The 11,444-nt window shown below is 35.7% G+C and overlaps 1 protein-coding gene across 1 annotated transcript; it reads left to right on the forward strand.

Moving 5' to 3' along the window:
- Positions 1–1,079: 1,079 nt before the first annotated feature.
- LOC147385189 (methylenetetrahydrofolate reductase (NADH) 1-like) lies at positions 1,080–7,767 on the forward strand. Its single transcript, XM_086425699.1, has 12 exons — positions 1,080–1,630; positions 1,747–1,929; positions 2,024–2,084; positions 2,201–2,283; positions 2,975–3,148; positions 3,650–3,823; positions 3,901–4,001; positions 4,108–4,219; positions 5,278–5,358; positions 5,462–5,639; positions 6,945–7,279; positions 7,411–7,767. Exons 1-12 carry the CDS (start codon positions 1,412–1,414, stop codon positions 7,492–7,494), a joined length of 1,785 nt encoding a protein of 594 aa, XP_086281825.1. The 5' UTR covers positions 1,080–1,411; the 3' UTR covers positions 7,495–7,767.
- Positions 7,768–11,444: the final 3,677 nt, after the last annotated feature.

An 11,444-nucleotide genomic window follows, 5' to 3' on the forward strand; every position in this document is an offset into this window, starting at 1 on the left:
CCTCAGTTCTAAACCAGACTATCAGCTCTTGATTGCCAAAGGAACATTTGTAGTCCTCACTGCCCTTTTCTCCTTCATGTTTTTGTACTGCATCATCACACTCACATCTTTTTCTTGAATTTTCACTATCAGTTCATCTGATGTCAAGATATAAGTCCTTTGTAAGGTCCTTCAACTGGATCCACTCCACAAGCATCTCGAAACAACGAAGCACCAACACATCTTCTTTTACCACATGAAATTGTCACCCATCTCATGACTTGGTTGGAGAGGTTGGAAAATGAAGTGATACTAGTGGAAACGAAGATATATGTGGGATTGGGCAGAGTGAGTGAATTAACATGGTGGTTAATTTTTAAGAGTCGCGATCTAGAGTGAGGGCCCGTTCCTATTAAAACTAAACTTAGGGTGTTTATGTGGTATGTTTTGGTTAAGTAAATAATCAAAATATAGCATCTAATTCCTGAAGTAACTTCACTTGGTAAAAGTGTGTCCTCATGCTGTTTCTTCCTAAGGTTGATCACTCTTAATCAGACTTTTGAGAAGCCCCTATCAACTAATTATAGTAGTGGGGGGGAGCGGGTAATTGTGATTTTACCTAATAGTTTCATCACTATATGGAATCATAAGAGAGTCGGATTACTGGCAGCAGCTGAGGTGGTGGTAATTAAGTGGTCCACATGGGGGTTTCACAAGATAAATTACAATTGAAGCAACAATCCTTCACCTCTACCTACCATCAGTGACGTTCAAGTGTTGGAATTAGTAGGTATGGTGGGGCCTTCTCACCAACCAAACCAATTCTTGATTGTTGACTTCGTTAGAGATTTGGTTTCAATTTGAGATTTTTCCTATAAAGCCGATAATCTACTAAAATAATAATAACTGACTGGCCACGTTTCTTTTTCATATTTTCATACAAAATACGAATAAATAATTAAATGCTTACAATACTTGTTCGATCGTGGTGTTGTAGTTGCATCACACAATAATAATCTTTAAAAAAAAAAAAAAAAAAATTTCTTCAGCAGTGAAGATAGATATATGTTGTGTCGCTCTTCCTCGAACAAATAATAATAATAATAAAAAAAGGGTTCGATTTTCCAATTTTCAGTAGAGGGAGTGGGTGAAATGAATTGGGTAATGGTAGGTGTCCAGAAAAGGTTGGTAATGTAAGAGATCGCGCGCCAATTAAAACATTTGTGGGAGTTGGTGGCAAATCAAAGTCGTCCTCCCCTTAATCTTATTCCTCGAGTCAATTAGCTCATATTATATATTATATTATAATATAAAAGAAGAAGATAGATCGAACATAAAAAGTCCGTCTCTTCTTCTCAATTCTCATTCTATTATTTTGGGTTGGATCTGATATTTTTGTGGGTAAGGAAAAGAGAAGAGAAGAGAAGAGAGAATGAAGGTGATTGAGAAGATCAGAGAGGCATCAGAGGAAGGGCGAGTAGTATTCTCGTTTGAATTCTTCCCACCAAAGACGGAGGATGGAGTGGACAACTTGTTCGAGAGGATGGAACGTATGGTCGCTCACAACCCTTCCTTCTGCGATATCACCTGGGGCGCTGGTGGTTCCACTGCTGATCTCACCCTCGACATTGCTAACAAGATGCAGAACATGGTTTTAACAATTTTTTTTTTCTTTTTTGGAATTTGTGTTTGTTAGATTTAGATCTGCTTGCTTCTCTTAATAGTTCTTGTTAGTTAATTGTGAAATTTTAATTTTTTTGTTTTCAGATCTGCGTAGAATCAATGATGCATTTGACTTGCACGAACATGCCTGTGGAGAAGATCGACCATGCTCTCGATACCATCAAGTCTAATGGAATCCAGAATGTTCTTGCTCTGAGAGGAGATCCTCCACATGGACAAGATAAGTTTGTTCAGATTGAAGGCGGATTTTCTTGTGCTCTCGATCTCGTAATTCCTCTTTTACTTTTACTTTTACCATTTTTTTTTGGATTTCATTTAGAGACCAACCACTATATGAAAAGATTTGGTGTATATTTTGCAGGTTAGGCATATCCGATCCAAATATGGTGATTACTTTGGCATAACCGTTGCTGGTTATCCAGGTTTGTTTGAATTTAAGCACTTTAAAAAAAAAAAAAGGAGAAATAACAATTTATTGTGGTCTGGCATCTCTATAGTATATGCATTGCTGTAGACATGATTTGTAATCTTGCTGCAGAGGCACATCCTGAAATGATACAAAGCAATGGTTTCGCCACATTGGAAGGATATCAAAATGATCTCGCTTATTTGAAGAGCAAGGTATATCCAATATCTTCTCTTATTAATTTCTCTTATCGTGTGTCTTGTCGGTGCTCTAAATTCTTTTACAATTAATCCGTTACTCAGTTTCCCTTGATATTCATCTAGTCACTACTACTTTTTCTTTATCGGTAGATGACTCATGGTTTAACATGCCAAATTATTTATGTTTCTCAATCACATCTTAATGAAAAAAATATTTGAAAGATGGGCATGGATATTCAAAGATTCTAAAGTCCCTTTCCTCCCAAATCCCTCAACATACTGCAAAAGATGTTATTGCCTATATAATTATCTCTTTGTGGAAAGGCCTTGATATGCCAAAAATGAAGCAATGTTGTTATAGAGGTAGGGAAGTACACAAACTATGGAACAACGATCGGAGATGAGCCCTTACTTTCCTTACGAATGAACAATGAATAAAAGGATGATCGGCTGACTCCCCATCTAACTTACATAGGAAGCAAATATTAGGCATGGATAATCCTTGTTTCATATGATTTGTAGTGAGATTACTATACAAAGCGGGTATTTTCTAATACGGTTTACTGCATTGTTCAATTTTTATGGAAGATATCTGGTTATGAAAGTAATTCATAACCTCAATATGACATTTTTTATCTTTTATTTTATAGAATTCTTTCTGCTTCTTGTTATGTTTGACCTATATTGATGGAGGTTTCTTTTATAGGTTGATGCTGGAGCAGATCTCATTATCACTCAACTGTTCTATGATACTGATAATTATCTGAAGTTTGTCAATGATTGCCGACAAATTGGAATTACTTGTCCTATTGTCCCTGGTATCATGCCAATCAATAATTATAAGGGCTTCTTGCGCATGGCGGGCTTTTGCAAAACTAGGGTATGCAATCTCCTCCTGTTGACCTTTTACAGGCTAATTTTTGGCAGATTTTAGCCTTGGAGATGGTATAGTAGATCAGTCGTTAAATGAATCATTGTACATTTCTTATCTTCTGACATTTATATCACTTTTGTCTTTAACAAAGTTAAAAATTTGAACTAGTTTTCCATTCAGGACAATCTTTGTCATTTGATAATCACATAATTTTTTTTTTAAATACCTAGTTTTTTCTTCTTTAGTAAATTATGTTCTTAATTATAATAACAAAGGTCTAGTATGAGAATGTCAGCCAAGTCATGGATGAGATAGCTCCACTGAAATGTGGATCTTAGTTTTCAAATACTAGGTACATATCAGGGAAGATTTGTGCCAATTGAAAACCTGGTCTTGAACATGCTGACCAATCTTTTCCCCATCGAACATTGCTAAATTTTAGTGTTAGGTAAACGTATGTCCATTAATTTTAACATGTCCTGTTTGTGTTTTGATGTCATATTCTAGATACCATCTGAAATTACAGCTGCTCTAGAGCCTATTAAGGACAATGAAGAGGCTGTCAAACAGTATGGAATACACCTTGGAACTGAAATGTGCAAGAAGATTTTAGCTCATGGGATCAAGACCTTGCACCTTTATACACTAAACATGGACAAATCGGCTTTGGCAATCTTAAAGGTTATTTTCCATATCCTGTTGTGGCCTTTGTTTGTAATATTTGGATTTAGACCTTATATGAAACTTATGAATGACAGAATCTTGGGTTAGTTGATGGAGCCAACATTTCAAGGCCTCTGCCGTGGAGGCGTCCAACAAATGTCTTCCGTGTTAAAGAAGACGTTCGACCAATTTTCTGGTATACTAAACCTTTGGCTACAAATGCATTAATGGGTGTTGTGAAGTATTTTTTGGTTTAATCAGACTCTACAAAGCTTCTGACCTTCTCGGATTGATGATGGCAGGGCCAATCGTCCAAAAAGCTACATAACAAGGACTATAGGATGGGACCAATACCCACATGGGCGATGGGGTGATTCTCGTAATGCCTCCTATGGAGCATTGACCGACCATCAGGTAATGAGCTTTAACATGCCGAATAATTCTTCCTGTCTTTGATTATTACTTCTTGGGTTAGTTCACAATTCAGTTTAGAACACTGATGTCATAATCCCATTGGCAAATAATACAATATTATCTCATCCCAGCAGTTAGATATGGAATATGTAATTTTTTGTTATTGTTCTCCAATCCAATAACTTGCACGCTAGAGTTTTTAAACTCTTTAATCACATAGATACATGATGTGGCATCCTCATTTGATAGACCACCATCTAGATTGACTCGTGGACTATGCCCTTGTTCCCATCACAGCCATATACCACCAATGTGTTTGTTAGAGTTTATCTCTAATTCGAAGGCAAGTAGATGGGTTGGCTGTGCAAATATTGGACAGCCAACTGCAAATGGAATTCTTGAAATCTGGATTGATTTTGTAATTTCTTGTTAATTTAGGCATGGCTTTAAGTTTTCCCTATACATAGGGGGTGAGCCAAAAAAATTATGGCATCGCACACTCCCAATGGTGTGTTTTTGGGAGAGTTTCAGCCACTGAAGAAGTATCCCAAGGTACCCCAGGCATTGGAATGGTATCCTTTGGAACTCTAGGTAAATGGAGGGGGTCCAGGTATTAGGTATTCTCTTCAGGTAATTGGATTGGGCGAGTTTCAATCGGGGAACAATTGGAGGTTGTGAGTTAAGTGCTGTCGTTTTTGAGGTATCTTGTATTTTGCCCAATATGCGTATTGTTTTTTCTCAATTGTCAAAGCCTGTAGACATTACTCTTAGTGTTGAACCACCTAAGTATTATACTGCTTGTGCGGTTTCGGTTGCTTTCTCTATTCTCTTTATGTTACTGCTATTAATTTTTGTGAGTTTTTGGTATTACTGCTTGTTACTATAAAGGTAATATTTTAACCATTCTCTTGCAGACCGGTTATCTCTAGTGTCTTTCAGTCTTTTCTGGTCATAACTTCAGTTATTTGCTTCATTGATATATTTTTTCTCCTTATTTATTCCATTATGCTATTCTAAGATAGCATAAATTAAAAAAAAAGTGTTAATTTTTATGATAGTTTCTGCGACCGCGTTCACGTGACAAGAAACTTAATGAGGAGTGGGCTGTCATATTGAAATCTGTTGAGGACATTCAAGAGGTACATTCTTTCAAGTCATTTCAATCTTTTTTCATCAAATTGCTCTTGGGTATGTATGATTTCTCATGGGAATGTCTTATATATTTACCTTCTGCTACATCAGAGATTCAAGAGATTCTGCATGGGAGAACTTAGAAGCAGTCCGTGGTCAGAGTTAGAAGGGCTTCAGCCGGAGACAAAGATCATAAATGAACAGTTGGGAAATATTAATTTGAAGGGGTTTCTTACCATCAATAGCCAACCTGCTGTTAATGGGGAGAAATCCGATTCCCCTTCTGTTGGTGAGTGAAATATTATTTCTAAGATATGCCTTGTATCATATTATTATGTTTTATTAGGGAGTGCCAATATAATTTAAACATGATTAGCACGTTTTATATGTCAAAATATTTTTATTATTGTTGTTGAAATATTATTTTTTACGATTTATTCATCAATATATATATATATATATATATATATATATGAAGCACTCTTCTCATCATAGAGATCATCCTCACAAAAAATCAGCTCAATCCAAAGCTTCTAACCCATATTTTGAAAAATGTTTGTTTTTACATATGTTTCGACTTACGTCCCTTGAACACCCCCTATACATATATATATATATATATACATATATATATATATATACATATATATATATATATATATATGTTTTACAATTCCAATCCTTTGATAAAACTGTACTGTCAGGTGTCAAGAATCAAAAGTGAATTGTACAGCCCACTTGAGAAATTGAAGGATCTGTAATTTTTTTTTATTTAAAAGTTAAATTGATAATTATAAACGCCGTTGCCGGAAAGGATCTGTAATTTCACATGACATTTAGATTTTGTTTGATTACTGAAAATCTGTTTACACTGAAAATGGACTAATTTTGTGTGTTGGTTTGCTGATCTCCAGCAAACAGATTTCTCATTAGTAATCATATTTCATTGAGTGGGAAAACATTTTTCCACTCCCCAGAGGAAGGAAAAAAAATTCTCATGAAAACGAGAGTACCGCTCGAGCAAGTACCAGTATTGACTTGGAACAACTTTCTGTCGGCTGGTTGCCGACATACTGTTCCATGTTTCTTTTGTGCTGTCTGAGGATTGATAACCTCTTCTTTCTCCCTCTGATCTGAGTCAAATCCAATCCTTGGACCGTAGCCATGTTTTTGAATTGTCCGAGCAAAAGGATTTTTCTGACATACAATCCATATTCTGGTATTCTGTTTTTGTTTTCTTGGGGGAGAGAATTTCTCTGCAATCAAACAGATCCTTAAAGTTCTTATTTACCAATGGTAATGAAATAGAACCACATCAATATTTTGAGATTTTTTATATATAAAATTTTCAATGCTCTATATGGTATGTTGCTAGCAGAAATACTTTGAGATGTGATGCAGTTTGATTCCTTTTGTTGTCCTAAGATTTCACGATCTGATTGCTTTTGCAAAATGTTTTGAATGTCATGTTGGATCTTACTCTTAGAGATTATCTGTTGGGTGAATCAATTATTATTGAATAGGATTTTCAACAATAATTTCTTTTTGTCAAATCAATGGCATTCATTAATTCTCACCCTGATATGCTTGGCAGGATGGGGTGGTGCCGGTGGATATGTTTATCAGAAGGCCTATCTAGAATTCTTCTGCTCTCCAGAAAAACTAACTGCATTGACTGAGAAATGCAAGACTTTCCCATCTCTCACCTACATCGCTGTAAACAAAGATGGGAAATGCATATCTAACATCAGCCCAACTGATGTGAATGCGGTTACATGGGGAGTCTTCCCGGCAAAAGAGATTATCCAACCAACTGTCGTGGATCCTGCAAGCTTCATTATTTGGAAGGATGAGGCATTTGAGATCTGGACAAGGGGATGGGCTTCTTTGTACACACAGGGAGACTCTTCAAGGAAATTATTGGAAGAGGTTGGTATCACTCTTGCAAGTTGCTATTAATTCTTTCTCTTTGGTTATGCATTCTTTGTGCCCCCTTTTCATGTTGTTGAAGGAGATTGGATTAGCAAATTGAGTCAGATGTTTTATTCTCATTATTGCAGGTGCAAAGCAGTTATTTCTTGGTTAGCTTGGTTGATAATGATTATATTCTTGGAGATCTGTTTGCTGTTTTTAAGGATTTCTGAGATGATGTAGGCCTGCCCCTGTCACTTGTGGCATATGTTGTTGGTCTAATAGCGCCAATTTGCTGAGTAGGTGGATTAATTACTTATAAGCTCTGTTGTTCTATTACTATTATTGTGTGGTAACTTCGTAATGGATTTTGGTGGTGTTTTTTCCTCTTCCCCTTAATGCGAATCGCATCTAGAAGAGCAGCCAAGTTGTATATCTAAACAAATGCCTATTAGCATTTTGTATTAATAATCGATTGATTTAATGGAGGGATCCCTCTTCTACTATTGCTTTCTTTGATGGCTTAAAGCTTGTATGATTGAGAGGGGAAATTGTTTTCTTGTTTGGAAGGGAAAATACCAAAACTAAAATCCTCTTGAGATTTTCTTTGGTACATTCAAACACCAACAAGATTTTCTTGAGGAAATCTATTCTCTCATAGGACATTGACTCTACCAAGTTATGTAGAAAAAGAGTAAAATAGATTGACTCATTCTATAGTTGACTTTAAATAAAGATTTAATTAGGTATTTGTTTGGTTGTTAAAGAAGGAAATTGATAATTGTTGAATGGCCTTTAGCTTCAATCTCAACACTTTCCCAGGTCTACGCTCAAAAGATAGCTCATTCCACCAAGTGTGGACCAACTCCCCAAAATCTTGAAAGTCTAACCACATCTTCTCAAATCTGAAAGGCGTAGGGCGATTCCTTGGCAACCCCGCCACCAAAGAAATAGGACTATGATCTGATGCAGGGTTTGGCCACTTATCTTGATTGATCCTTCCAAAATGTTCCTCCCACCCTAGAGACACAAGAAAACGATCCAATCTACTAAGGGTGGGATTGTTCTGGTTATTTGACCACGTGAACCTACTTCCACCAAGCGGAAAATCTATCAATTCATTCCGATCTACAAACTCTGAAAATCTACGCATTTTTGGAGTGAGTCTCGAACCCCCATTCTTTTTCAAAACAGAAACAGATGACATTAAAATCACCTCCCAAAACCCATGGTCTATCCCAACGGCCTCTGATATCATCCAACTCCTCCCATAACTGACTTCGCTTACTCTCTATCGTCGGACCATACACCCTTGAAAAGACCCAAGAAAAATCCTCTCCAATCCTTCTGCAAAGGACTGAAACTGAGAAAGCCCCTATGAGATTATCTTTCACTACTTCCATTTTTCTATTCCACAAAAGAATGATACCACCTGACGCCCCCCAAGAAGGAAGCTCACACCACCCTACTAAATGGATATCCCAAATCTCCTTAATCATCCTTTCATCAACCTTTTCTAGTTTTGATTCTTGTAAAACCACAATATGGGGTTTCTGGAGATGTAAAAATGCTTTAACTGTTGATCTTTTCGTTGCCGCATTCAAACCCCTCACATTCCAAGACAATATCTTAATCGACATTAAGACCAACCAAGCGCCTTCCGGCCCTCTTCCCATTAGTGGCTATGAGCGGGAATTCCTCCACGGATTTCTTGAGTTGAACAATTTCCTTCTTCAATCTCTTATTCCTCTCCTTTATCGTATTCTCACACGACGATAAAATACGCGCAACCTTCAATCTTGAGAACTTAAGATGAAAACGATCCTTCGGTGACATTTCCGTACCCTCCCTATCAAAAGAACACCCCCCCTGAAAGAGGCCACTGCCCCACAACAGAGCCTTATCCCAAAAATGTGGGTTTCACTAAACAAATGATGTTCCCTCACGCCACTCCGTCCAAGGTCAAATCTTTTGTTAATGATTCACTTTCTTTTGGGTTTTCATCTAGTTCTTTAAGGACCTTAAACCCGAACATTTCTTTTAATTGGGGTCATAATCGGCCTTTGTTGAACATAGCTAAATCTTCTCGGTTGATATTTTTTTCCTAACTTTCTGCCTATTGGATCTACTCCTACATTTGTTTTCAAATGTGTCGTTTCTAACTTTGTATTAATAACTAGTCTTTCAACTCATCCATCACAACATCCTCATGTTTGCTACTCTCAATTTATTAACATGACTCTTGGTAATTGCCCAACATTTTGCTGCATAAAGCATAGTTGGTCTAACTATCATCTTGTTTTAGTTTTGATTAGTGCGCATCTATCTCATAGTATTTGAAGTACACCTCACTTTAGCCTAATTCTGAATGAGTTAAAAATGGAAAGCTGGACTATATATATATACAACTGATCAATAAATAAATAAATAAATTATGGTAGGGAGGATGTGGGATATCAATCATAGGGGGAAGTAGAGTATTAAATATTCACATGATGGATGGTAAATCAATATTTTACCAAATGCACTGAGTTTTGGGTTATAATCAACAACCTGATTGTAGAAGTTGAATCGTTCCTAGAATTTTTTTTTCTTGTTTAAGTGGTCATGGCAAAATTACCACTCTCTTGGAAAGATAATCTAAAAATCCTCAAATATAGAAAAAATAGAAGCCGATGGATGATCTCCTTCAACATCTTCAGATTGAATCTTGTTGAAGGGAAAAAATTGAGGAGTAATCCGAACTTGCATCTTAAGGAATATCTGGTTTAGTCAAATGATGTCAAACAAAGAAGAAATAAAAGAAAAATCAATTCATAATGTTTTCATAATGCAGAAAGAAATCACATGTTTTATGTTCATTCATTTTGAAATATGGATACCTAATAATTTTAGATTATCATAAAGTAGATAAAAGATATTTCGTCACATTCATTGGTGATTGTTCTAGATCTATTCAAGTGTATTTACATTTTTTTGGTTCGATGGGTTCAAGCGTATTTACTTGAAAATAAAAATTAGATAGTAAATCTTAGGAAACCTTCTACTTTAGATCTTCTCTTATTCTCTTTATAATTCTGTGATCTTTCCTCCACTAACTAAGTTTTAGGTCATGTTAAGTTGAGTGCAGATTGGCCGACGGAGTGATTCAATTTTGTGTTGGAGTATTTTAAGCATCTTGTCAATGCCGACCATGAGAATTGGGCGAATTTATTTAATTCCAACTTTCACAAGAACTCTTCCTCCAACAAGAGTAGCCCCTTTTGATTCATCCTTGCCTTCCAATAGTGGTCACATCCCACATGGAGGCATCTTGTTGGTCTCATTAAATGTAATTATTAAAGAAATTTGATTTTAATTGAGAATCTTAGATGTATGTTACTTGAATCCTACTAGGGTATTTATAAAGATTACATCGACTAAGATATTAGACACTAACCTAATATATTAGAAACTCTATATTATATATATATATATATATATATATATATATATATATAGAAATTCTATAATTTCTAATGTAAAATATCTTAATAGATGTTGCTAAATATTTTATTCTCAATCACAACTTTAACCTTTCTTTTATTATAAGATACATTATTAATGATACAATATATCTCATGCATTATAATAATATCAATGAAAAAATAATAGTTGTCATCTCATAATGATCTTCCAAATGAAATAATTGAATGAAGTTAAAAAGTAACGAAAGAAGGAAAAAAGAAGATAAAATCTAGAAAATAATTATTATTTTTATTTGGTGAAAAGTAATATTGATGATTTTATTTAAGAAAATTAATAGTGTCTTAAGTGAGCATAGAAAATGATCCTTGGGAGTTGTCACACAAGTAAAATGTGATTTTTCCACCCTCCTTGATTTGGAAGTCTTCCATCCCCTCGAATGTGGTACTGTTTTTCGTGGATAATGTTGTTAGTGACTGCTGGTCAACTTTACACTTAATCTCCCTTTTTCCAAGAAGGAATGTGCAGGATGAGCCTGATCTCTGCTGTTGAGGAAATGATAATTAAGAGTAGGCTACTCTTGGTCGAAGAAAAGAAGAAAATTCCGTACGCAGAATGAGCATTAATTCCTAAAGGTTGGTGGGTGTGATGTGTGGGCATTGTACATGTTGCATGCCTAATCCTTGGATAAGGCCATGGTCTATGGATTGGACAAAGT

This window comes from Akebia trifoliata, chromosome 15 (assembly GCF_017979445.1).
Source record: "Akebia trifoliata isolate Shusen 1 chromosome 15, ASM1797944v1, whole genome shotgun sequence".
NCBI classification, from domain to species: Eukaryota; Viridiplantae; Streptophyta; class Magnoliopsida; order Ranunculales; family Lardizabalaceae; genus Akebia; species Akebia trifoliata.

What these genes read in the sequence shown, in the direction of transcription:
- LOC147385189 (XM_086425699.1), top strand. Translation starts at nt 1,412, where the DNA reads ATGAAGGTGATTGAGAAGATCAGAGAGGCATCAGAGGAAGGGCGAGTA. An exon ending in GACGTTCGACCAATTTTCTG is followed by an intron (nt 4,002 to 4,107) that starts GTATACTAAACC and finishes TGATGATGGCAG; the next exon opens with GGCCAATCGTCCAAAAAGCT. An exon ending in GAGCATTGACCGACCATCAG is followed by an intron (nt 4,220 to 5,277) that starts GTAATGAGCTTT and finishes TTTTTATGATAG; the next exon opens with TTTCTGCGACCGCGTTCACG.